Genomic DNA, 27,976 nt, shown 5'->3' with positions numbered 1-27,976 from the left:
GGATCGCTGCAACGACGCGATTATCGATGTCATATTTTCTTGGGTGAATGTTGTTTCGACTCGGTGCAGGGACGCGTCGTCGCCATTTTGAAGATTTTCAAACGACGCGGCTGGCGTGCTCGGTCGAGAGGCATTTTGCTCCTCCTCCCTACGTGTAAGGCTCGCCGCTCTGCTTCTTGTCATCGGCATGGTGTACCACTTTTCACACTTCACTGGTTTCCGCCCTTTTCCGAGACGTTGGGGCGCCACATATGAGGTTGGTTCTCAGGGATGAAATCAGAAGTCGTGAGATTCGGAGTCTATACCCTGTTTATTCTAGCACTACACAAGTTGAATAGTACAAAGAAAAAAACACAAAGTTGGAAAAAGGTTTGGAACAAAAAAAGAAAGCGTGGTTGCGGTACAAGAGAATATTCGCGCACTTGTTGCTCCAAAGCCGGCGGCCAGCGGACTGCCCCCGCGTCACTCTGTTGCCCCGCTCAATCGTCTAGGGGGTGAGCGAGACGGCGATAGCCGTTACTGCAGGAATCGGCTCGGCATGCGCCCGCGAGTACCCCGAATGGGACGATCGGATGATCGGTTTGCTACAAAGTATAGTTTACTGTTTATACTCATGTTCTATAATCTGACAGAAATTGTTAGATTTATTTTATTAGTATTTTATTGAACATGACTGATGACACTCAATTATGAAGCTGCCAAACCGCGAAAGAATGAAACGAACACGGCTATAGTTTATACCATAGACATAATATATACTGTCGTAAAGACCACCTGACAACTCGAAAATGCGTGACCATTTTTGATCTGTCAATGTGTGCGTGTGCTAGTGATGTATATTTTACTATCGATAGTATAGTAAGTTGCTATCGATAGTTTAGTCCGTTCGAGTTATTTTACCTGAGTTTCTATAAGAAATAAATAATATGCAACATTGATAGATTTGTATTTCAAATTAGGTATCATAAATTTTAATTGGCAAAAAAAGGTGACGATTGAAAAGTAGATACACATTTTCTTTTGGAATGATTTTTCAATCGTCGGATATGTTATGACATGAGGTTCTTATAGGGGTAAATAATTTACACTTAACACATTAAAAAGTTATTTATTACTCAGGTAAAATCTATCTGGTAAATCAGTCCTTACATTGAAAGTAAACGTTGAAAGTAAACAACACACATAGTATATTATATTTTATTCTTAAATTAAATACATATTATAAAATATCATAATATTTTATTACAATTATTTTGAACCGACTTCCAAACAGGAGGAGTCTAGACGTTCGCCTGTGGATATATTTTTATGTATGTTCAACGATTACTCCGCCGTTTATGAACCGATTTTCAATTTTTTTTTTTTGCTGTACATTGTATTGTTCCGAGTAGGTATCATGTTCACAAAAGTGGTGGTCTGGTGATGGAAACAATGAGAAATCGAAGTGACTCCTTGATATTCAAATGGGAACATAATATGGTCCCAGAAAACGTTCAAAATCTTTCGATTAATAAATTTAAAAAAGTGGTCAAAGAACGTTTTGTGCCAAAGCCAAAATGATTTCATAATTGATGGCACATCTTGGGAGTAGAATGCTGAATGACTGCTTGCAAGGCTACTTCTACATGACTTACAATTATTATGTATCTATCTATGTTTACATTGTATAATTTTTAGTTACAGCATTGTAAATTTTGTTTTAAAAGATTATTTTTTTTTCTCACTTTTTTTGGTAAAAAGTGGGCGTGCGAGTTTCTTACGCCGGTTCTTCTCGTCGGCTTAGTTACCGAACCGGTGGTAGGCACCATGTATTCTGAAAATATATTTTATTTTAGATTTGTTCAGAAATAAAGCAATTTTGATTTTGATTTTTTAAAACACCAACTGTAAGTATAGAAAACGTTAAGGACAGTTAAAATGAGTAAAATTATTATTTTTAAACAAAAAATTAAAACCGACTTCCAAGGCAAGGACAATAGTAATATTATACTTAAATGAACTAAAAAGTATTAAATAATTCTTATTCTGTACTCAGTATTAATTATGTTCTCAATCTTCATTATTTTGCAATCGGTACCAGCTAACCTAATCGCCAGTTCTCTGACAGAATAGGTATAACAGCAACTTATATACTTAGGACTGGTACCGACTTCAAAATTATGAAGATTGAGTACAGAATAAGGATTATTTAATACTTTTTAGTTCATATAAGTATAATCTTAAATGAACTAAAAAGCATTAATTGCTTATAATTGCTTATCTATACTAATATTATAAATGCGAAAGTATCTCTGTCTGTCTGTCTGTCTGTCTGTCTGTCTGTCTGTCTGTCTGTCTCGCTTTCACGCCAAAACTACTGAACCGATTGCAATGAAATTTTGTACACAGTTATTCTAGAGTCTGAGAAAGGACATAGGCTACATTTTGATGTGGGAAAATATCTTATTTCCATGAAAATATCGATGAAAATTACTTCGCATTGCGCGTGGCCAGCGCTCATCCCGGGGGTCCTGGGTTCGAGTCCCGCAGGCGGAACAAAAAGTTTTCAATGTTCCTGGGTCTTGGATGTGTATTAAAATAATATTTCAAAAATCTTAAATATATTTTATGTATAATATTATAAAAAATCCAGAAATATATCGACGCGATGCAATGAACATTTTAGTTCTAATACGATTCAACAGATGGCGCTTTTTTTTACTTCGTTGTTACATAGAACTAATCATACTTATTAGTTATTATGTTTTTGTTTATAGTTTTTAATACGTTAGAATATTATGTTTAATAATATTATCACTTGCTATAATAATAATCAATCTATCTTATCTTATAGAACTCCTACTGCATTTCTAAGGAGTTCGAGTGTGTTGTGTTGGCCTATATTCCATCCAGAAAATATATCAATGCAATCAGCAATCAACATTTTAATTCTAATATATGAAAACAGATGGCGCTTTATTTTTTTACTTCATTATTATACTTAACAGAACTAATCATACCTACTTTATTATATATTATTGTTTTTATTCATAACAAGCTGTTGCCCGCGACTTATAAATACTGCGAAATATACTGCGAAAGTATCTCTGTCTGTCTGTCTGTCTGCCTGTCTGCCTCGCTTTCACGCCAAAACTACTGAATAGATTGCAATGAAATTTTGTACACAGTTATTCTAGAGTCTGAGAAAGGACATAGGCTACATTTTGATGTGGGAAAATATCTTATTTCCATGAAAATATCGATGAAAATTACTTCGCATTGCGCGTGACCAGCGCTCATCCCGGGGGTCCTGGGTTCGAGTCCCGCAGGCGGAACAAAAAGTTTTTAATGTTCCTGGGTCTTGGATGTGTATTAAAATAATATTTCAAAAATCTTAAATATATTTTATGTGTAATATTATAAAAAATCCAGAAATATATCGACGCGATGCAATGAACATTTTAGTTCTAATACGATTCAACAGATGGCGCTTTATTTTTTTACTTCGTTGTAACATAGAACTAATCATACTTATTAGTTGTTATGTTTTTGTTTATAGTTTTTAATACGTTAGAATATTATGTTTAATAATGTTATCACTTGCTATAATAATAATCAATCTATCTTATCTTATAGAACTCCTACTGCATTTCTAAGGAGTTCGAGTGTGTTGTGTTGGCCTATATTCCATCCAGAAAATATATCAATGCAATCAGCAATCAACATTTTAATTCTAATATATGAAAACAGATGGCGCTTTATTTTTTTACTTCATTATTATAACAGAACTAATCATACCTACTTTATTATATATTATTGTTTTTATTCGTAACTAGCTGTTGCCCGCGACTTCGTCCGCGTGGACACTTTGGTTTATAGCGCGCGGTGTCAACAAAATTTGTATCAAATTTAAAAACTTTTTAAAACCCTGGTAAGTGGTACCCCTCTTAGGGCAGCGCAGCGCGCTACACCGGAATGGCAGCGCTGAAAGTGCTTGCCTCGCCGCTGCCATTCCGGTGTAGCGCGGCCCTTAAGAGGATACAACAGCGGCTAGAGAAATGAAAAAAAAGTACGTGTAATATCTATAGCTGTCTCCCTTACCTCAAGCCTATACCGCAGAACGCGATAGAGACAACTGCAGAAAATCCAGAAAATCAACGATTCGTTGTCCCCTGATTCCTTCTCCAAAACTTAACCGATTTAAGTACTTTTTTCATTAAAGATTAAAAAAAGGCTTGAGCTGTGTTCCTATGTTTTGCTTTTTTGTATAATCTAGCCAAATCTGTTTTCTGGACGTTTGAACACAGTGGAAAATCTGGCCATTTTTTTGGGTTTTTGAACGTTCATATCTTATTTAATAATTAAATTATGAAAAAAAAAAATAAAACATAGGGACATTGTATTAGTGGCCGTAGATATTCAGGAAAAAAAATATAACTCTACTAGCATTATCCAGGGAGGAAACAGGGGACAACGTTTGTATGGAAAAAAGGGCGGTGTGGAATCCTCTTAATTAATCAAAATACCCAAAAACAGCTGTGCAGTGTGCACATAATCTGTACTAATATTATGAATGCGAAAGTATCTCTGTCTGTCAGTCTCGCTTTCACGCCAAACGCCAAAACTACCGAACCGATTGTAATGAAATTTTGTATACTGATAGTCTAAAGCCTGAGAAAGGACATAGGCTACTTTTTTACTGGAAAAAAGGGTTGTAAGGGTCGTAAATTTGTTCAAAAAATTCATAATAGATGGCGCCGTGCGTCTTCTACATCGCGCTGACGCTTGCTCAAAAGTCTTTCTATAAGAGGTGGTATCATCTTACATTTAAGTCTCGATTTTTTTCGATTGTTATATCTATTCTACGGTATTAAATAACTCAGTACTTTATCTGTGCAGGCAGTGACGTAACCTTAATACCAAATTTCACCAACGACTGTTAAATTTATTGCTCGAATTAGTATCACGTTAGCTGTTTCGTTTTTCATATGAATGAAAGAGAAGACAGGATATTTTAACAAGCTGTTAACACTAACAGACGTTGGTGAAATTGGGGCTAAACCTATCAATGATAAATAGTTTATGGGTAAAGTTGTGTAATTGGGGGGCTAAATAAGCTTTCAAATTTGGCATAATATATAAAGTTTAACATACAAAAATGAAGTACTTATTGTTTGCACACTGCACAGCTGTATTGATTTAATGGGTACCAGGGTTTTTTTATAAAAGCTTTTGACACCAATTTTGTTGACATCGCGCGCTATAAACTGAAGTCCACGCGGACGAAGTCGCGGGCAACAGCTAGTTTTTAATAATTGCTTCAGTAACAAGTGCAACAGTATGTCAAACTTACTGGCACAAATAAAGTTGGGATAGCTCCTTTAACCAAAATAGTATTTATTCTAATTTTTCTTTAAAATTTTCAATGAAATGTTTGCCTACATATTGTTGAATTTTTCTTGGGATTCCAACCAACACGCCCAATTAATTTCAGCCATTTTCCTCTTATTAGAGGATCTTGAGGGAATCTGTAAAACAAATGATTATGATATATAAATATAAACCTTCCTCTAGTTTTAGAGTCACTCTATATTATAGTAGTTATATTATATTAGCTATATTATACTATACTATATTATATTAGTTAAAATAAGATAATATGTCCTTTTTAGTCCAGCCGCACATTTTCCGAATTTCTGATCACAAAAATTCGGACGCCCCGCCCCGCTCATACATTTTGACACGTCAGATATTCTTTTAGTATGATGGGTCTACAACAAAATGTATGAACAGAGTGCGTTCCGCCGGGCGTCCGAATTTTTCTGATCAGAAATTTCGGATAATGTGCGGCCGGGCTTAAGGTGATAAATATAAAGGTAAATGATTTTTATTTTAGATTTATGTTATTGTAAAATATCGATAAGCATATCGATAAATTTGATTCAAGCACTAGCGTATATTATGTAAGAAATTTTGATGAAAAATTTTTCTTCAAAATTTGTGTAATATAGGAACAATAGTACCTTTAGTTACGCAAAATATGAAAGTAAAAGGGAGGATTCACAATATTTTATTTGAAATAGAGAACTAAAGACAGAATATAGCAAAAATAAACACATCGTAGCAATTAGGACATGAAGATTAATTACGGGTGAAATGTATATTTTTCAGGATTATTCCTATGATTTACACTGCAATCACTCACAGCACAAGTTATTATTGTTATATATAATAGTATTTGTTGAAAATAACATACGATTTAAATAATAAATTGCAAATACCGAAAGGGCATAAAAACGATTGACGACTTTTGACGACCTGTCAAATATAAGTTGTTACAATTTTCATTAGACTGCCTCTCTCTTTTCATCTTGTTATAATTCCATAAAGGATTTTCTTCTCTCTCGCACTCTTTGTTGGTCTTTAGCATTATATTATGTCTATGGTTTATACTCTGTGAAAAAAATAATAGACAGTTGTCACTCGTCAGCAAGCAGACAGCTGACTTTGACATTTGTTTTTAGGAAATTAAATTTTCTTTTCTCAAGCTTTACGTAAATAAAGAGAGAAATAATAGTAAAATAAACAAGTATTTTTAAATTCTCCCTTAGACGAACACTTATTGCGTTATAATAAAATTATCCTATATCATTATGGAAGGTTGCAATACACCAGTTGCATCTGAGAAAGGTACATTATACTTGTATATTATTTTCGTATAATCATATCTTTGTTTTAATTTTTCGTGTACAATTTCAGCTGCATATGATCCTGGGTGGAACGACCCACCGAGTATCGCGTATAACGCGCAACAAACAACTCCAAATAGGCCACGGAATTTTCTAAACAAAAGGGTAGCATTTCCCTTGTCTGGCAATGCTAGCAATCCAGTTTCGTCACCACCAGTTAACCTACCACCTTTACCAGGTGCAACACTACCACCACCACTTACTACAAATGCAGTTCCTAAGAATAATGACACAGTGCAAGTAGATACCAATACGCTGGTAGAAGTAAAAAATATACTGTCAAAGATACTAGAAGACAGTAGTGAGCTGGGCTCAAAAGTCGAGAGTGTTAAAAAGAAACTTAGCATACTGGAAGAAATGTGGGCAAATGGTAAATTAAATACCCAAGTACAGATTCAAATGAAAGACTTGGCATATGGTAAGAAAGTCACTTATTACCAAAGGCAAAGATGATAACTGTACTATTTTCATTATGTACATTGACAGGGTAGGCTGAATAGATAAATAGCTGAAGTTTTATCAGCTACATAGAAACACCACAAACCGGTCTTGTCGCTGTTTGTGGATCACTGGTTTTGTTCGGCTATTTCCATATCCATTCGGCCTGCCCTGCCTGGGCAGCCCTGCTCGCAGGGGCGGATCTACCATATGGCTTTTTGGGCTGCAGCCCAGGGCCCCGCGAATACAGAGGGCCCCCAACCGAACTGAAACCAATAGACGATATTGTCAATAATAAAAATTATCTACAATTTAAAAAATCCGATCATAAGGTTGGCGCATTATCCAAATGCCGTAGACGAACATTTAGTGAATGAGTGCATTCAGTTAAAATCTTACTTACTGCAGTCAAAGACAGAGTCTTACACCTCTTGCAGTGAAATTTTTGGCTAATTTATGAAAAGAAACTTGTTGATGTTTTCCCAAACTGCTATTCCATCATTTTATCATGCTAAAACTAATAGGAGCAAAGAAATAGAGGAAAATGTAGAAAAAACGGGGAGAAATTATTTGACAGGGCTTATTTGAACGCGCAAATCTCAGGAACTACTGGTCCGATTGAAAAAATCCTTCCAGTGTTGGATAGGCCATTTATCGAGGAAGGCTACAAGCTATATTTTATAAATCTAAGACTAATAGGAGCTAAGAAATAGAGAAAATTATGGAAAAACGGGGGAAATTATTTGAATGGGCTTATCTCACGAACTACTGGAGCAGCAATTTTTCTGTTATTTGGCACAGATAAGAAGTAGACCACGTGAAGGATCATAGGCTATTTTTTGTGGACTAATTTGTCTGTGAAATATCTAATTTATGTGGGCCGAATAACAGAAAAATTCCTCCAGTAGTTGCTTGCCTGAGCCCTGCCCTTTCAAATATTTTTCCACATTTCCCTCTATTTCTTTGCTCCTCCTTCGTAGCGTGACAAAATATAGCTTATAGGCTTTTGCAATAAATGGACTATCTAACACTGAAATAATTTTTCAAATCGGACCAGTAGTTCCTGAGATTAGCACATTCAAATAAGCCCTTTCAAATAATTTCCTCTCGTTTTCTCAACATTTTCCTCTCTTTCTTCGCTTTTATTAGTTGTAGCGTGATAAAATATAGCTTGTAGCCTTTCTCGATAAATGGACTATCTAAAGCTGAAAGAATTTTTCAAATGGAACCAGTAGTTCCTGAGATTAGGACGTTCAAATAAGCCCTTTCAAATAATTTCCTCCAGTTTTTTCAACATTTACCTCTATTTCTTCGCTCCTATTAGTCGTAGCGTGATAGAATATAGCTTATAGCATTTTTCGATTAGTCCTATTAGTAATATGATAGACCAAGACACGCAATGGAGGGTGTTGATATCCAGTATTATCTATATATATTAAAATGGATTTTCAAATGTGTTAGTCGCGCTAAAACTCGAAAACGGCTGAACGGATTGAGCTGATTTTAGTCTTAAAATATTCGTAGAAGTCCAGGGAAGGTTTTAAAGTGACACGAAGTTCACCAAGACAGCTAGTGAATCAATAAAAATACTAGGATTGACAATAGACAGCGGCCTAACTTTTAACAACCATATCAAGAACGCGTACCAAAAAGCAATTGTTCGCTACAAAATGCTAGCCAGAGCAGCCAGAGTAGGTTGGGGTCTTAACCCCCAAGTGGTTAAAATTATATATACAGCGGTCATAGAACCAACTATTTTGTATGCATCAGCAGCAGCGTGGGCAACCATCGTGGAAAAGATGGGGGTCCAAAAAAGGCTCAACTCCGTCCAACGAAGTTTTGCTTTGAAGATCTGCAAAGCATATCAGACCGTCTCCCTGAACTCCGCGCTGCTGTTGGCTGGAGTGCTCCCTCTTGATCTCAGACTACTCGAAGCATCGAGACTTTATGAGATCAAGAAGGGAGTATCATACCCGGCATTGGGGACAGGGAGGTGGAACGAATGGCTTCCGCGATTGAGGACCCACATCCGGCAGAGCAGGTAGAGCTGAGGTTCGGGATGGTAGATGAAGACTCGTATGCCGATGTGGTTGATAGCCACATCCATAGGATCTACACGGACGGCAGCAAGATTGACGGTCGAGTCGGAGCCGCACTCTCCGTATGCAAGGGTGAGGCCGAGACAAAGGCCGTCAAGCTTGCCTTGTCGCCGTATTGCACCGTCTACCAAGCCGAACTTCTAGCGCTCCAAAGAGCAGTAAGTATAGCCTGCAAGAGTGGATTGCAAAGGTCGGTATCCTTAGTGATTCCAGATCGGCTCTCCAGGCTGTCACCCTTAGTTCCCCTCATCCCTTGGCAGTGCAAACAAGGTCGGCCCTCCGAAAAGCTGCATTGCAGAGGCGGGAGGTCTCCTTGTTTTGGATTAAGGCGCACGCAGGGTTGAGAGGGAATGAGAGGGTTGACGAACTAGCCAAGGACGCCGCACTGAAATTGAGAAGGAAACCTGACTACGATCTGTGTCCTGTTTCATTCGTCAAGCGTATCTTGAGAGAGGATACGATTGAGGAATGGAACAGGAGATACGAAGTGGAGGGACGGCCGGAGTCACGAAGCTATTTTCCCAAACGCTGCTGCTGCATACAAAGAAAATAGACATCACACACCACACCACACAGATTCTGACCGGTCACGGTGGATTCGCCTTCTACTTGAACAGATTCAAGCTGAAGGAGGATCCGTCCTGCCTGTGTCAGCCAGGAGTTGAGGAGATGGTTTCTCACCTGCTACTCGAGTGCCCAATTTTTGCTAGCAATAGATACGATATTGAGCAGAAATTGGGCACATCAATAACGGGAGAGAACCTGCTATCCATCCTGGGGGGTAAAAAGCGAGATATCTTCCTGGCTTTTTGCAGGACAATCGTGGGTGTAGTAAATAAGCGTACTTAGTGTGAAAATAACAATAATTAGGTTCTTACTTTAAGCTGTGATATTAGGATAGTCTCTGTACTCTTGGTTTTATATTCGTGCCGTTGTTTTATTATTTGACATTTTAATTGTATTTAATTTTATTTGTTTATTTTAGTGAAATCATTTATTGTATTTTTTTTATTGGAATTGGTATTTTATATTGGATATATCATAAATTTTGTACAAATTATAATATATTGAACATAGTAAGTAATTGTTACATCAAAGGCTGATCAGACAAATTGTATGTATTTATAGACAAATAGAAAATAAATAGCCCTGATAATGTTAGGGGGACGAAATATAAAAAATAAATTGTCTTAGCGTGATTAAATATAGCCTATAGTCTTCCTCGATAAATGGGCTATCTATGACTGAAAGAATTTTTCAAATCGGACCAGTAGTGCCTGAGATTAGCGCGTTCAAACAAACAAGCAAACAAACTAACACACTCTTCCGCTTTATAATATTAGTATAGAATATAGATATACCTACATCACTACAGAAAACAGTTTCTTGTCAAAATGGCAATTAGTTGAGTAATTAGGTAGGGCCCCTAAGCAGTATTAGCCCAGGGCCCCACAAATTCAAGATCCGCCCCTGCCTGCTGGGGCAATTTCCAATGCTGAAAACCCTAATAGATGAAATAAATGTCAAGTTCGAGACTCGAGTGTGTCAGAACTCAGAACACACTCGAGTCCCGAAATCCCTTCTTCCCCTACCCAACTATAACCAAATGCATCTCTCAAAACTGTAACTTGACATTGTCCAATGTCAACAATGACCTTAGACAAGCATAATGTTTGTTAATATACCCCAAAGAAGTCTGTTTAGCGCCCAAAATAGGCGTCTTTAATGCCCGTTTTCACCAACGATGACGGTTGCCTTGACAATGAATCTGTTATCGAATGGCCGTCTGATATTTTACTTGTAAAATAGCGAACTCCCATAAATATCTTCATATTTATCACAAACCTTCCTCTTTAATCACTCTATCTATTAAAGAAAACTGCAATTAAAGGGAACAAAGGGACATGTGGACAGAAAAAGCGACTTCGTGTTATTCTATGTAGTGATATACGTCACCTAAGAGTTACGGAGTTGTCAATTCATCCCCTAAATTATTGAAACAAAACTTACGTTAGGTGTTAAGGCGGGCATAAGACTATTTTTGACTCGATACTAAATGATTTAGTCCTTGTTGTCTAAAATGTATTTATCATTTACCTAAATATGCAATTTTCTGAATATATATATTTTTTTTTCAAACCTTTAAAATGGCCGCAGTTTCTGAACCCACCGCTAAAATAAAAAGCACTTTTTATTTTTTTATCACTTTTCACCCAATGTAAAAAACCTACTAGGTCTCCATGACGCTTGAGTGACTACACAAATAGCACCCTCCCCTCCACTACTATTTATGTGTCTATTTTATTGTTAAAATAACAGAGCATAGCTTTTAAAATAATCAAGTTCCATAATTAATTGCGATTTAAAGAAGATTGTGAAATCAATTTAAAACGTGATTTACGTTGCCGAAAGAATGAATTCAATGAGAACTAATTTTTATTAAACAGAGTTTTAAGTGTGAATGGTGAAGTCCCCCTTTAATCTCTACATTACTTAAACTTTCCTTTTTTCAGCTTTAAGAGATGATGCTCCAAGTAAAGCAGACATTATACACAAAGCTCTGATGGTAGACCATGTCAGTGAGGTGAGCAGTTGGATGCCAGGGGTGAGGCAACTGATATACAACTGCCTTGCTCGCTCGGAGCTACTGGCTATAGATAAAGAAGAATAATTATTTCAAAATATAATTTACTATGTTTTATGGTACTTGTCTGCATTAATTTGGTGATTATGAATGCCATAATATACTGTATATATTGTACAAAATGCTTTTTTAATAAATGTTTAAAAGATACTCTGGTTTGTATATTATTTTGCAACTAGTTCTAGAAAACATACCTACCATCAGGCTACAATATACAAATACAATATATTTGTCAGTTTACTTATTTTTTTTTAATTAGACATGTTGAAAAATAAACTTTATTTTACTTAAAATAAATGTTTATTGGTTATATTTACATTCAGCATAATACTATGGTCACATTTCCATGTTCGTTTGAAGAATTTTTCATCTCTGAAAAATGTTAATACAGTGTAAAATCTTATGCATTAGATAATGTTAATCTTATTGAGAGATTAGCTCCTTTCTCCAAAGCGACCATTTCAGCTCTGTAGTGGTCACAATTCTACAAGGATTATTAGCCAAAATTAAAACAAGTGCTGTCACTTTAGAGACAGCTGTCTCACTTTTACGTGCCATAACATCCTTGTAGGTCTAGATTCCACAACTATACAGCATAATTATTTACGTTATTTCCTTTTTTTTCCCTACTCAACTGCTTTGTTGCTCAATTTGTATGTACACAAACTTATTAAGTAACTTAAGTACCAAAAAATATATTTAATAAAACTTGTAGGCATAGTTGTATTTACCAGAGGAACAGCCCTTTAAAAACATGGCTTGACTAGCCAATGCATCGGGGACTAACCCCCCTATAACATAAAAAGGACAGTTTCTTCATCTTATATCCCGCGCTTAATGGGTTTGGGTGCCACCGTCACTCTCACGGGGCGACACAGCTCAACAAGCTGCGCGGTCTCCCTGCCCCCGCCCTCCTCCACAGCTAAACACACCGATATGTCCACACCGCACGGCTCCGTCCACACGCCATGCGATATAAGCACTTTAGTCAGCAGACGGACGTTCTGCGTGCCATCGTCATCTGCAAAAAATAATGTGTATTTAGAAGATATATACCTACAATAATACTATATTTTATTTAAAAGTAATGAATACTTAAATCTTGCTTCTTTGGATGTTTTGAAGTAAAATATCAAAAACCCTCAAATACATACGAAAGAAACATACAATTTAATTAAAGTAACATAAAAAGAGGAAAATCTGAACAGTGATGTCACACCTTTTCGTTGTATTCGAGTTAAGAACGTAGTGAATCTTTGGTACTTATAAATTCGTCAATTTAGCACGGCATTATCTAAAAAAAGAAACTTGTAACTTCTAGACATAGCTGGGCACCGTTAATCAAATAGTTAACTTCGTTAATCGTTAATCCGTTAAAAAAAATGTTAGCTTCGTTAAACGTTAAAGCGTTACATTTCGGACGAATTAACGCAAGTTAACGTTAATCGTTAATCCGTTAATATGTGTAATATGGCCTTGTTGTAACTTATATCATTGCGTTAGTGTACATACAAAACCTGTTGGTTTAAGGTTTTGGAAGTTAACATGTTAGGGACAAAACAAAATACTTCTATGATTATTGTATTCTACCTAACTAAATTAATATACTGCACTCTTCTTTATCAACATGCAAATGATTTATAATAACAATAAACAAATCACTCTCTCTATATGCTGAGTAATAAAATGATAAAACGAAACAAATCTCTTCTCACTCGCATGCGCCTGAAAATGTATCTAGTATTGTTTTTGTTTTGCTGCTGCCGTGCCGCGGCGCCGCTCTGCCCGCCCGCCCGGCACTTGTCGTTTCATACTAACTGTCTAAACCTGTTTTCGCGCCGTGCCGCGGTGCCGTGCGGTAAATAGTAGGCATTGGATTAACGATTAACGGACTGCTGCATATTAACGGAAGTTAACGAGTCCGTTAATGTTTTTAAAAGTTAACTTAAAAGTTAATCCGTTAATCAAAATGTTAACTTTGTTAATTAACGATTAACGGATTAACGAGTTAATGCCCAGCTATGCTTCTAGACTAGGCATTAACATGCATAATATGTTATGGAGCTGTTTCGAATATTTACTACAGCTACTGGCTTTCTGAATAGCCCTGATATAATGATAATGTTAAATGTACTATCAGAGAAGTAGATTCCTATTTCCTAGGCAGATGGGGGACCTACGTAGTTTGGACGCGTTACGTCAAACCCAGCCAACACACCACTTGACATGATCCGACCAAATGACGTTGGTCTGTCTGACAGACCAACTCTGTCAACTGCCTAGGAATCAATTTCCTCGATGGTACTATCAGAGAAGTTGATCCCTTTTGATTGATTGAGTTGATTGTTGAGTTTGGTTGCGTTAGTCAAATCCAGCTGACAGATCACAATTAACATTGAATTGACATATTCGACCAAATAACGTTGGTCTGTCAACTGCCTGGAATCAATTTTCTCGATGGTACATACTGGTGCTCCCGTGATCCAGCGGTCGCAGATGATCTCGCGGCGGCGCGCGCGCGTGAACTCGGCGGTCGGGGTAGGCGACGCGCACGCGCAGCGCAGACGGGTCCCGCACCCGCCACACCTCCGCCTCCAGAGCCACGCCCGTCACGAGACCCGCGCAGAAACGTAACACCGTGTCGTTGTCCGTCGCCGGCTCGATTATACTCGCGGAGCACATGCGGATCTGAGTGTGGTTTTTTTTATTTATTTGAAAGACGTACCCCGGCCTCTAGACGTACAATTTTATTGTCAAAATTACGTATTGCGTAATATTATTCACCGTCTAGGCTTGATATAGAATATCGCGCGCCTTCAATCTAATTATCAAATAAACTGTTCAAAAAAATTTTAGCGTGATATTGACAATAAAATTGCTCGTCTGGGGGCCGGCTAAGTTTGACCATAAGGGAACATGCATTATAAATAGCAATGTTAAATGTAATATTATATCGAGTAATTTAGTAAATAATGGAGTGTTTCTGTTTGGCGACACGTTGCATCGTCGTAGTATATTATGCAATAATCCGAAGCAGGCACATCCTTGAATTTTGGAAGAGGTCATTAGGAATGTTTACGAATAGTAATAGTCACAAAACCTATATCTTATACTCGCATAGTAACTCGCATAGTAATTTCCTCGATTTTAGCGGGATCATGTCCCCTGTAAATTGTTTTAATTATGATGCTATCACTTACTTTCAGATTAGGTGCAGGCACCTGCGGCAGGGGCGCAGCTAACAGAAGCGGGTGTAGGGCGCGCGCCAGTGCCGCGGGGGCCGCGTGCTCGCCCACTGACAGCTGCTGAAATACCGCGATCGTGAACGGGTCCGGCTCCGCCCCTGAAAAACACGCTTATATTATCATTTTTAGAAAATAATAACTTGTTTGTTAATATAAATATAGCTAATGGAGGCACTTCACATGGCTATTTGTATTTGCGTATTTGATGTATTCGCCAAACAATCACCATGTGTAGACAATATGTTTGGCAAAGTTTTGGCCTTATTTGCCTATTTGACAAATATGACCAATACCAAATACACGTATCCGTACCTTTGTCAGTTTTTGACGCACATCAAAGGAGTCAAATAGGCAAGTAAACAAAATCAAGTAAAAGTTTGGTATTTGACGTCCATATGTGGAAGGGTGTATTTGCCTCTGAGTGCGCCAGTTAGTCTTTACTTACCGGCAGCCATCAGCAGGCGGTCCAGCACCTCGGCGTGGTGCGTGAGCGCGGCGGCGGCGGCGAGCGCGGCGGGGGGCGTGTCCGCCGCCAGCAGCCGCGCGCCGCACACGCGCAGCGCCACCTGCCACACGCACGCCGCCTCCTGCTCGCTCACACCGCTGAACTGGTGCTGCAGCCTGCAATGAACAATGTAAAAGGTTTATGGATATATTAGATACTAGATATAGACGAGTTCTTGTCGTAGGTCACCAATTAGAATATGAGTGAAGGATCTTCCAACCAAGCAGGGTTATGTGCTTGTTCAGGCAAAAGGTGGGCTTTGTCGTCTTAGTTTTTAGCTAATATTGTAAACTATCGAACATAGGAAAGCTCGTAAACGCGATTCAGGATATTTGGCACACCTAAGACAGTCGGTGGTGAGCTGCTGCACGGCGTGCGCGGGCAGCGGCGTGGCGTCGTGCAGCGCGGCGTGCAGCGCGAGCACGCAGCGCGCCAGCAGCGCCGTGAAGTTCGCCGCGCCCGCCACCAGGGGCTCCATCTCCGACAGCCTGTGTGACAAGCCAAGTTTCAACGGGCTTACAAAGATATTCTGCTTTGTAGACAGTCATCAACAATGACAGCTGTCACAGCGACTTTTATATCGATGCAGTAGCGATATTATCGCGCGTTTGTATCGATACAATCGCGAAGCGGTCGAATATTGTATGCCTTAGCACACGGAGTGCTCATTAAGTCGCGATTTGCATCGCATTCTGGCAAAAAAATTCAAGAAACCTATTTGTTCGGGCTGTCACCCGACAGGGTCGCGCGTCTGCATCGCTACGTACGTTGCAAATGCGACTAAAAAGCTTCAGTAGCGAAAAGCGTTTGTATCCCTACAAAAGACTGCCATATGCTAGGGTTCTAATATGATGTTTCTTCGTATAGCTTATTCATTGTATAACTTTTTTGTTACTAATGACTGATTACATAACACAATAATATGGTAATAATTATTAAACACTTATTTACTTGTTAAGTTGTTCCTCAGCTGACTGTAGCATCTTGAGTCGCACGTTAGTGGAGAGCGCGGTGTTGTCGATGTGCTGCAACACCGTGCCGAAGAACCGCCGCACCGCGCTGTCGTCTATCTCCGTCTCGCTCTTCTCTATACTCGACACTTCGGAACCACCTGAGACAAAAAAAATTGCAATGAGTTTGGTGTTGGTTTAATTTTTCATAGAATGTGTTCAACATGACACACGATTTTTTGGAAGCGCGCGATATTTTATTTTATTTTCCAAATCAGTGGGCCTACTACGAAACCGTTTTGAGACTCAAACAATCGAATGAGAATGCCGCGTCCCACTCTACAACGTCATCTCTCGTTTGTTAGAGTAGGACGCAGCATTCTCGAGGCTCAAAGTATCTATTTTTCTGAATAAACATTTTCTGCATTTTCATTTTTTTTTTAATTTTCATTTCTATAACAGAGAGAGTTTGAGGGTGAAGAGGTAACAGACACACACTCTCGCATTTATATAATTAGTTTTTAAATGGGCTGTTGGTAGCTCAAGCCGGGGTTCGCTGGTTCGAATCCCGCCGACGGAACAAAAAGTTTTAAAAAGTTCCTGGGTCATGGATGTGTATTAAATATGTGTAAATATCATATAATAAAAATCTTAAATACATGTATAGTATAAAAGTATTAAATCTATTTCCGTTGTCTGGTACCCGTAACACAAGTCCTTCAGGTACTTAGCACAGGACCAGACTAACGGGGTGTGAAGCTCCCATAGATATTATTATATTATTATTATTATTAAATAATATACATCACATACCAATAGGCAGCTGCGGCACAAAATGCGGCATGGTGTCTCGCAGGTAGGTGTAGTGTTTGATGGTGTGGTCGTCGAACAGCGGCAGCATCGTCGTGCAGTGCTGCGCCGCGTTCAGTACGAGTATCAGCACGCAAATGTCTGTGGTGCGCTTAGGAAATGGTTTGAAGAAATTGTTGGATCATTGACGTGGTTTTTTTACGAAATAATCGTATTTTGACAATATGTTTTAAGAAAAAATAGATGCACATTTACATTTGAATACAATTGAAATTATACTCACTCGTGTCACAATGTTAGTTACCGTAATCTTCCGAAACGGCTTTACTGATTTTTACCAAATTTTATATGCATATTCAGTAGGTCTGAGAATCGGCTACTGGTTACTTTTTATATTGGTTAGTGCATTTGTTGAATAAATAATAGTAAATTATTGCAACTCGACACTATCTAATATAATACCTGTTTCATCACTTCCTGATAAGATCCGAATAGCCGGTTAACCACCACTTAACTTGACAGATAAAGTATCGAGAATCTGCCAAAAAAGTTGTAAATAGCCTATTCGCCACTTTATCAGAAAGTGGTGAAACAAGCCCTAAGTTACAAAAGTATATCGAGGATACAGGCCGGATCGTCGACGTCGGGTTCGGGAGTGTCTATGTATGGGTGTGCGGCGAGCAGGCGCGCCGTCAGCGGCAGCACGAGCGACGCGTGCGCCACGCCCATACGCTGCACGCACCGGAACGTCGACCGTTTGTCCTGTAACGACAGACTTTTATCCTGCGGCAAAAGAGTTCGGACCTTTTTGTATGGAGCGTGGCATACCTAATTATTAGTTTCAATAGTTTTTATTATTCATAGTTTCAAGTACTGAAAATGGCATATTTTAGTGTACACCTATGAAATATACGTCAATCAACAGAAAAAATAATTACAAACAACAAATATTCATTGACAAAATGTCGTAAATGTTATACTTTTTGAAATATCTCAGGTTCTATATCTAAGATGTCATTTATTTTACATTTTCAAACTGAAATAACTCAGAAAGTAAATTATTTACGGTATTTTGTCAAAGAATATTTATTGATTGTAAACATCTTCTCTTTCGATTGGCATATGTTTCATGGGTGTACACCAAAATACGACAGGTATGCCAATAAGGTTCGATGTTCTTTATAATATTGATACACATGTAAAATAAGACAACTTTTATTTTACATATTGTGTGTCTACTATCCTATTTCCTACTAATATTATAAAGGCGAAAGTTTGTTTGGATGTATGGATGTGTGGATGTATGGATGTTTGTTACTCTTTCACGCAAAAACTACTGAACGGATTTTGATGAAACTTTACAATAATATAGCTTATACATCAGAATAAGTAATAACACATAGGCTACAATTTTAACCGACTTTCAAAATGGGGGAGGTGTTATGTTCGTTTTCTTATGTTCAACGATTACTCCGCCGTTTGTTAACCGATTTTCAAAATTTTTCTTTTGGTATATAGGGTATCATCCCAATTTGGTATTATATTCATAAAAGTGGTGGTCTGATGAAGGATACATAAGCAATCGAGGGAACTCCTCAAAATTTATCGGGAAACATGTCGACACCTCCTACGTATATTATTGTAACTGCAAATGACCAACTTTACAGTACGACCGATTAAAGATTTGGAAACAGATTTTTCATGATGGTGGTTACAAATAACATTCTATAATTATAAAAATTGGCATACAATCAGAAAAATATGAATAAAATAATACTCTTTAGAATAGAATAGAATAGAATAGAATACGTTTATTTATTCCAACACACAACATATACAGAATAGAAAATAAAAAATTAAAAGGACTTAAGCTATGTACAATTATAATTATAGGTATATGTTATGTGATGTCAAAAATTGGCCCCAGCTCAGCTATACGCAGCAAGCAAGCTTGCTGCACTGGTATTCTGCAGGGGCCAAAGAGTGACTTCACAACATAACATGCAGGGATAAACAATAAATAATTATGACTACAACAGCTACAACAGTAAAAATAATAGACAGAAAAAAGAAAGAACAAAGAAATAACATTACTTACTATAAATAAAGATACGTGACAGGTGTACAAGCATAAGAACTAAGATTATTGCCAATTAAAATACAAAAGAAAAAAAAAAAAAAATAGTTTGACAAGAAAGGCATAACATATTATGTCTATGTAACATAATAATATAATCTATGGTGGGAAAAAAACACATGGATAATTTTATCGATTGTGACGTGGTTTATAATTTGTTGTTTTAAATCTAGTTTGGTCTAATATTAACTATTTACAACACAAGAATGAGAAATTGGAACAGTAATGGGTGGACACTGGACAAACATAATCACTAAACACGCACAACGAAAAGGAAAGTTCGTACCGCCCGCGCCGTTGGATAACCTTAGTTGCAGATCGTGGTGCATAAACCTCAGGTATGTTATATTATATTTTCTTTTTGAGTCTTAAGCAGGTGAGTTCTATAGTGACGACTGAATGAGTTTTTTGATTTCAGCGCCCTAAAAGGAGGCGGAAGATTATTCCAACAGCGGGAGGCAGCGTACTTAAACGAGCCACGGAATGCTGAAGTCCTGTGCCGTGGTGTTGTGATTTGATACTGGGAGGCTCTGGTTCGTTTACTAAAGTCACTGGCCCAAGAGAGTTTCTCATATAGATAAGAAGGTGTACGAGTGATTATGATGTCGAAAAGCAGTGACTTTATAAGGTTTTATTTAATTTTATCTAGTTTTTTGTGAAAGTCACATTTGTCGTTGGATTACATCGTTCGCTAACTAGCGTATGTGTTAGTTACTGTAGTATACATGGTAAATTATAGACTGACACATAACGTATATAACAAATACGATATTTTACTATGTTGTGTGTCAGTAAAATATTATTGTAAGTTATACTTAACATAATTATCGATGGAAAATTCTTGTAAAATCATCTAAATAGTATCTAACAAATTATAGATTACTGAGAAGAATAGGTTAATGAAAATAAAAGGAATATAAATAAAAGACATAGATATGTTTTAAGATGTAGATAATTGAAGTATCACTCCCTGGAGTCTTTGAAAAAAAAATTATAAACTTGTTAAACAAACAAAAATTATCTTCTAGTAACTAGATATATCTAATAATAAGAAATAATGTGAACTAGTTTCAAAGTAACAAAAATAAATATATTAACCAGTCCCAGAGTATTATTTTTTGTTTCTCTTCTATTAATCAGTCTCAAAATAACAAAATGTAGTATTAGTCTTTCTCTTATTCTAGGTACCCTTTTTAATTTTAGCATAATTACTAATCTTACCAAAAATAATCGTATTATTATATTTTAGTAACAATATTATTGTTAAAATGAGTGATTCTAATGAAGTAATTCGATACATTTTAAATTTTTATTACAAGAAATGTAAAAATGCAACACAAGCCGCGAAAAAATATTGTAATGTTTATAGACCTAATTCCGTATCTGTGAGCGTAGCGCAAATTTGGTTTAAGCGTTTTCAATCCGGAAATTTTGATATCAAAGATGAACGTCACTCTGGTCGCCCTGTTACGGGCAAAACTGATGGCATTTTTATGGTGCAGTAATGAGGTTTCTATTGACAATTTCATAATTTTGATAAGTGTATCCGCTAAAATGTATTAAAAGATCATTAATTGAAAAAAGTGAAATACCTAAAATTGTTGATTACGATAATTTACGTAGGAGGTGTCGATGTGGTGACTTCGGTTTCGTGAGAAGTATTCTAAGCATATGCTACCAACAAGTAAGATTTTGCACCGAGGTATACCTGGTATACCGTGGTTCGGAAGGTGCTGAGAGAACTCCTGATTCTTTATAGATACAAGTTTGGGAGTTTCGGCGCTGTTTTAAGAACGGAAAGCATAATATGCTACTATGCAAATTACATTCATCATCATCATCATCACTACCATAATATTATACCATACATCGTCCCACGGTTATGACTTATGAGCCTATAATGGCCCTGTCATTGGTACTTTTCATAGTCTTTTAGATCGAGACTCGAGTTTGTCAAGCGATAATTGAAAAAAATCTATACTTAATATTATAAACTTGAAGAGTATGTTTGCTTGAACGCACTTATCTTAGGAACTACTGGTCCGATTTAGAAACTTATTTCAGTGTTAGATAGCTAATTTATCGAGTAAGACTATAGGCTATATATTATCACGCTAAGACTAATGCGACCGAAGAAACTCAGGAAAAGGTGGGAAAAACGTAATATTAGAAACTAGCTGTTGCCCGCGACTTCGTCCGCGTGGACTTCAGTTAATAGCGCGCGATGTCAACAAAATTGGTGTCAAAAGCTTTTATAAAAAAAAAACCCTGGTACCGTAGCCCTTAAATCAAAACAGATGTGCAGTGTGCACATATTTCATTTTTTTAAATTAAACTTTATATTTTATGCCAGATTTTAAAGCTTATTAATTAGCCCCGCAATTACACAACTTTACCCATAAACTATTTATCATTGATAGGTTTAAGCCTGAAGGTTACATCACTGTATATAATATAAAGTACTGACTTATTAAATAACGTAAAAATGAAATAACAATCGAAAAAATCTAAACTCGAATGAATGATGATACCACCTCTTGTAGAAAGATGTTGGGCAAGCGTTAGCGTGATGTAAGAGACGCACGGCGCCATCTAGTATGAATTTTGGAACTAACTTAATTTGAACAAATTTTCGTATTTTCACCCCCTTACAACCCTTTTTTCCAGTAAAAAAGTAGCCTATGTCCTTTCTCAGGCTTTAGACTATCTGTGTACAAAATTTCATTACAATCGGTTCAGTAGTTTTGGCGTGAAAGCGAGACAGACAGACAGACAGAGATACTTTCCCATTTATAATATTATAGTATAGATTACGAACTTCTGGAGCAATTTTTATGGCAATATTTGGCACAGATATAGACCAAGTGAAGGGAGTAGGGAAATAAGAGCTATTTTTTATGGGATGGGAAATGTACGGTTTCCGTAAAATTCCTAATATACGCGGGCGAAGCCGCGCGGGACATCTAGTATAAAATAAAAGGACACACACAAAAAATAAAAATCGTAAACACAATATGGCATGTGTCAATTCGACCAAATGATGTAGGTCCGTCAACTGCCTAGGACTCAATTTCTTTGATAGTACATACACTACCTTTATTATGTAACTGTTTGTTTTTCAAATAAAATAAATAAATATACTTTTTATACTTAGCACAGTATAAAAAATCGGCCACGTGCTAGTTGGACTCGCGCACGGTTCTTGAGATAAAGCCTGGAGACAGACAGACGGACAGACAGACATCGAAGTCTTAATAATAGGGTCCCGTTTTTTACTCTTTGGGTACGGAACCCTAAAAAGGTACACGCATAAAAACAATAGGTAATAAAACATAAATGCAATTTTTAACATAATATAATAAATATAATATTATGAGATTAAATTGTTGTTAAGACACTTTCTGACGAAACAGCCGTGACTCGTGACGTAAGCAGCAAATAATATCGCATTCACACACACACTCACTCTAAAAGTTGCAATATTACCTGTGGATACCGCTTTAGGTTTTCCAATATCTTTTCGATGCACATCTCGAGACACGTTTTGGAGGCGACGGTACACGAACCCAGCATTCTGTGCAAACCCTCACGCACGTCCATGGAATAGTCCTAGGGAATATAAGAAGGCGTTTGTTAAAAACACATCTCTGCCGCAAAATTTCCATATATTTTTCTCAGAACTGTAACAGTGCGTCGCAGAAACAATAATCAAATAGAAACCAAACACAAAATCAATTCAGTAGCAATTAAAATTATAAAACTTTTTCGATCATAAAAAATTAAAATGAAAATATCAAGTATAAGAAACAATAAGCAAAATCCGATCACAACCAGGAGTGGTCGCAAGTAGTTTTTCACGAATAATAATATTACAGTAATAATATACACAACTACATAGCACATAGGCAGTAGGCACGCAACAACATAATATTTACCTCCAGCGCTCCCAATATGATCTCCAATTGGTCCTCTCTCAGTATGATGTGGTGAGCGATCCTCGTAAGGCTGTCGATGGCCCGGAGCCTCACATCCTCGATCTCATCGTTGAACATGTCGACGAGGAAGTCCAGGGATGTGGTAGCGAAGACCGTGTTCTCCATCGACAGCTGACATACAGCATCAACGGCGGCCGTGCGGACCTCTGAATTTTTTTTATTTTTATTTTAGTACTTATGTTAAAATTCAAATACCTTTATTTACTTCTATTATATATTTTATAGTATAAATACAAATACGAATTTTTTTTATTTTTTTTTATGAAATAAGGGGGCAAACGAGCAAACGGGTCACCTGATGGAAAGCAACTTCCGTCGCCCATGGACACTCGCAGCATCAGAAGAGCTGCATGTGCGTTGCCGGCCTTTTAAGAGGGAATAGGGTAATAGGGGATGGTAGGGAAGGGAAGGGAATAGGGTGGGGGATTGGGCCTCCGGTAAACTCACTCACTCGGCGAAACACAGCGCAAGCGCTGTTTCACGCCGGTTTTCTGTGAGAACGTGGTATTTATCCGGTCGAGCCGGCCCATTCGTGCCGAAGCATGGCTCTCCCACGTATAAATACAATAGATTATAACAAACAAGAACAAAACATTGTATGCAGTGTCTAAATTTAGATTTAGTTTGATTTAGACACATTCCTTACTTCTTACAGATGAACGGCACTTGTCAACGACACGCGTCGACGGCTGCCATCCACGCGTGCTTCGACAAGTGCCATTCGTCTAGTTATTCATTAATTAATATTATGGTGGGATTATACTCTATCTATGTAACTGACCCATAAACTCATCCTCCAGGCCGTGCACGAAGGCGCCAGCTGCTCCGCCCGGCAGCAACGTGACAGCGGCGCGGGGCAGCAGGCGGCCGGGCGCGTCGTCCGCCCACCGCCGGCCGCTCGCCCACGCCCCCGACCGCACTAGCTCCGCCCCCCGCTCGTGTGCCGTGCGCTTTTTCTGCAACACAAGTATTTTTTTAATACAAATCTAAACCATCTATGGTTTTTCACCTATATACTTTTTTATCTTCAACGACGTTCGTTTTTTTTTTCAACGACGCGAGTCATAGACTCAGTTAAGATGCGCGTCTACCGGATTGGAATTGGACCGTACAGAGCGGACGGATTTTTTTTTTGTATTAATTTCTGTACCATAGTACAGCGTGCACTGGAACGTCATTTCTGCACCTGACAAATTATAAATGACGACTCTCCGTCCGCACAGTATGCTCCGATTCCGACCCGGTGGACGCGCAGCTTTAACATTGCAATGTGACGCTTCGATGCGATGTATTTTTAAGTAAGCCATTCGAAACTGAAGTTTATTTACTACAAGAGAAGATACACATTGTGTTGATAGACTTAGTGCTCGCGGTGTCGGGATACCTGTTGCGAATGTTTGAATGTTATGAATGTTTATTTATTGTGAAGGAGTAGACGCTTTTACGATTCATGATGTCTAAGGGTCAAATTAAGACATCATGACTCATAAAAGCTTTTCTACTTTTTTTTATTGGCGTCTTAACCCAAGCAAACATGTTAATAATTTTCTACTTTGTATGAACTATTCACTGTATTCTTTAAAAATGTAATCGCACTTACCTTCATGTTACTCATTAATTGCTTGTCAAGGGTTTGTAACAAGAATCTATCGGACACAGCACGAGTGGTACCAAGTAACGTGCAGGCGAGAGCTCGCACTTGCATGCACAGATCGTTCACAGCGGAGCAGAGGCGTATAAATGCATCGTCAACTAAACGAATTGTGGTTTCCCCATCCTGCAGGGTAACAGAGCTGAAAATATTAGATAATTGACTTAAAGTTTTTAACCATCAACATAATTTTTTAAGATTTTACATTAATCTTAATACTTAACTTTTTTACATAAATATTCTTAAGTCTAAACTATTAAACCATCAAAATTTACTCTCAAATTGTGTAAAATAAAATATAAATTAATCTTTAAAATTATTCAAGCATTAGCTATTGTAGATAAGGGATTCAAGGACATGATGAAGAATAACGAAACAAAGATGCACCTAAAAACTAAACTTTACAGTCCTAACATATGGATGCCAGACTTAGGCACTCACAAAAAAACAAGATAATAAACTGAGAACCTGCCAGACAGCAATGGAACGAAGCATGCTAAACATAAGGAAGACCGACAGAATAAGAAACAAAACAATTAGAAAATGTACAAAAATTGAGGATGTAATAACAAAAATTATGAAACTTAAATGGAAGTGGACCGGTCGCATAATAAGAGGTGAAAAGTGGAAGAAAAATTTAATGTTCTGGCCCCCAGAAATGGTAAAAGAAATAGAGGAAGGCAGTTCCGGAGGTGGGAAGTAAAAATGACAGCAGGAAAAACTTTGACAGGGACAGCGCTAAACAGAATAGAATGGAAAGAACTGGGGGAGGCCTTTGCCAAGCAAAAATAAAAAAATCAAGAAGTGAAACTGAAAAATAAAGGCTTTAAATAAATATTTTAGATAATTATTTACTCACTTGTCTGGATATTTGTTTCCTAATAACCACACTAATTTAATAGCTACTTCTCTCACAATTTCATAATCATCTGATAAAGCTGCGCATACATTTTCATACAGATCTGCGCTCAGTGTTTGCCCTCTCTCATGCAAAGTAAGGAGAGATTGGAAAGCTTCACTCCTTACTCTTGCATCCTAAAAAAAAGAAACACATATTATGACAATGGTAGAAACAGTGATTTAGATGACTATTTCAAATCTCTTGATGCACTTGTAGCATCCAACTTTTTTAAGTACCTCTTATTTTTAGTCCAAAAAAAGTTAAATGACATTTTTTCTTTAAATTTCTAGTTTAAACTAAGACATTAACAAAAACCACTAAAAATACAATTTAACACATATAATATAATGTGTAAAATTGTAATTTCAGTAGTTTTCGTATTAATATTTGTAGTTTATCTCATATTAATTTACCTCAGCATTACTGTAATCTCCGAGTAATTTAACAATGGCATCAGCCTCTGCAGTCATTTCTGCTGTTCTGTCCGCCTCCGGATAGATGGGGTACAACTCACTGATCAGCTGCAGACACTGACATTTCACCCGCTGGCTTGTGTCCTTCAGATTGTCTTTTCCAACGTTCACAAGTTTCATCATGAGTGCCTTATCGTCATTTAGTTTAATGCCGAGCTTCAATAATGTTGACATACCCTGAGCTATAACCTGTCAAAGTTTAAAAAAATAAGTATAATTTATTCATATTAATCCTTCGATCGCGGATTCTTGGAAATCTATTGTTATTCTATTTTTATCACGGTCGCATGCATCTTGGGGCTTGAGAGGATAAAATCATTAAAATCATGAATACAAAAAGTAATTATGTGATGTTAAAAAATTGTACTGTGATTAGCAGTATATTATTTACCTTATGTGAAGTTTCATTTTTGATGAGATGTATTGTTTCATCAATCAAATTGTTTAAATTTGCCCCTGGGCACTCCAAGCCAATATCACAAAATAGCCACAGTATTTTCACTCTCACAACAGAATCTTCCTCAGATCTAAAGTGCTCAGACAACTTTTTAATAGCCTCTTCTACATCTGATTCTTGAAATTGTAGACAGTCAGAAATTCGAAGCAAGAGTTGCAAAGCTTCGTCACTTGATTTGCATTTTTCCAGAAGGCCAACGAAAGCAGCAGCAGAACTACCTATTAATGGTTTCTTTGCTAAGTGAAGTTTCTTTGCCGCTGGACCATCCTGAGAAGAATTATAAGTTTTCACAGGAAAGGAAGGTTGTTTGAGGTTATGTAAAAATGTTCAATATGTAGTATGTAGTTATTATTGAAAGGTAGAGTCAGATCAAATTATATTTTATTGAACTGTTTCAACTAGAAAGCAATAGTTTTATCAGAAAAAAATGTTAATTTCTAAAAGCTACCTGAAATGATTTGTTGTATTCTGCTAAAGCTCTCTTCTTTAACACTGCTGCCATTGTTTAATATTTGAAAATTTATATTTAATATTTAGGTTTAAGGTCTTTTTTGAGATGTTATTTTAAATTCTATACAAAAATAGGAAACACGAAAACATCAACAAAACAGTGTTTTGTCGTCATTAATCATTTGACAGCATTTTGACAATTGAGATTGGCAAATGGCAATTTTTTTATTGCTTTTAGTTTTGACACAAACAACAAAGTACAAACCCCGCGTTCCAGCAAAACGCTCAAAATGCCTCCTATTTTGAGCGTTTTGATCGTTTTCAAATTTAACGTCAAGTGAAACGCGGCCGCGGGGAAAATGACAAAAGTGAGTTTTTGTATGGAGCCATCAGATCAGCCATGAGCCCATGACTCATGAGTCATGAGCCAGCCCATGAGCCATACAAAAATGAAAAAACCAGCAAACTAATCAAAGCAAAACTAATCAAAATA

At 37.2% G+C, this 27,976-nt stretch overlaps 2 protein-coding genes and 1 long non-coding RNA gene across 3 annotated transcripts; 2 read left to right on the top strand and 1 right to left on the bottom strand.

Annotated features, from left to right (window-relative positions):
• The first annotated feature begins 2,034 nt into the window (after nt 1–2,034).
• LOC121729785 lies at nt 2,035–15,563 on the top strand. Its single transcript, XR_006036003.1, has 3 exons — nt 2,035–2,045; nt 13,651–13,654; nt 15,317–15,563. It is a non-coding gene; the product is annotated as an uncharacterized LOC121729785 (long non-coding RNA).
• LOC121729783 (steroid receptor RNA activator 1) lies at nt 6,507–11,939 on the top strand. The gene is made up of 3 exons (XM_042118407.1): nt 6,507–6,669; nt 6,739–7,146; nt 11,779–11,939. The coding sequence occupies exons 1-3, from the start codon at nt 6,633–6,635 to the stop codon at nt 11,934–11,936; spliced, it is 603 nt and encodes a 200-aa protein (XP_041974341.1). The 5' UTR covers nt 6,507–6,632; the 3' UTR covers nt 11,937–11,939.
• On the bottom strand, nt 12,191–27,633 carry LOC121729776 (integrator complex subunit 4). Its single transcript, XM_042118398.1, has 16 exons — nt 27,482–27,633; nt 26,968–27,300; nt 26,517–26,765; nt 26,062–26,237; nt 25,152–25,344; nt 24,333–24,507; nt 23,492–23,697; nt 23,043–23,165; nt 18,046–18,181; nt 17,423–17,560; nt 16,611–16,770; nt 16,001–16,147; nt 15,600–15,775; nt 15,110–15,252; nt 14,378–14,597; nt 12,191–12,930 (listed from the first exon to the last, which is right to left on the bottom strand). Exons 1-16 carry the CDS (start codon nt 27,533–27,535, stop codon nt 12,731–12,733), a joined length of 2,829 nt encoding a protein of 942 aa, XP_041974332.1. The 5' UTR covers nt 27,536–27,633; the 3' UTR covers nt 12,191–12,730.
• Between the last annotated feature and the right edge of the window lie 343 nt (nt 27,634–27,976).

Source organism: Aricia agestis, chromosome 8, assembly GCF_905147365.1.
Source record: "Aricia agestis chromosome 8, ilAriAges1.1, whole genome shotgun sequence".
NCBI lineage: Eukaryota > Metazoa > Arthropoda > Insecta > Lepidoptera > Lycaenidae > Aricia > Aricia agestis.
The sequence above is the reverse complement of the archived record's forward strand: the minus strand, read 5'-3'. Positions and strand labels throughout refer to the sequence as shown.

Excerpts from the sequence above, each read along its gene's own strand:
- LOC121729776 (XM_042118398.1), bottom strand. The coding sequence starts at position 27,535 with ATGGCAGCAGTGTTAAAGAAGAGAGCTTTAGCAGAATACAACAAATCA. Across the intron at positions 24,508-25,151 it reads AATTAATGAGTAACATGAAG|AAAAAGCGCACGGCACACGA; the intron begins GTAAGTGCGATT and ends CTTGTGTTGCAG. Across the intron at positions 23,166-23,491 it reads TCATATTGGGAGCGCTGGAG|GACTATTCCATGGACGTGCG; the intron begins GTAAATATTATG and ends TATATTCCCTAG.
- LOC121729783 (XM_042118407.1), top strand. The coding sequence starts at position 6,633 with ATGGAAGGTTGCAATACACCAGTTGCATCTGAGAAAG. Across the intron at positions 6,670-6,738 it reads ACCAGTTGCATCTGAGAAAG|CTGCATATGATCCTGGGTGG; the intron begins GTACATTATACT and ends GTACAATTTCAG. Across the intron at positions 7,147-11,778 it reads AATGAAAGACTTGGCATATG|CTTTAAGAGATGATGCTCCA; the intron begins GTAAGAAAGTCA and ends TCCTTTTTTCAG.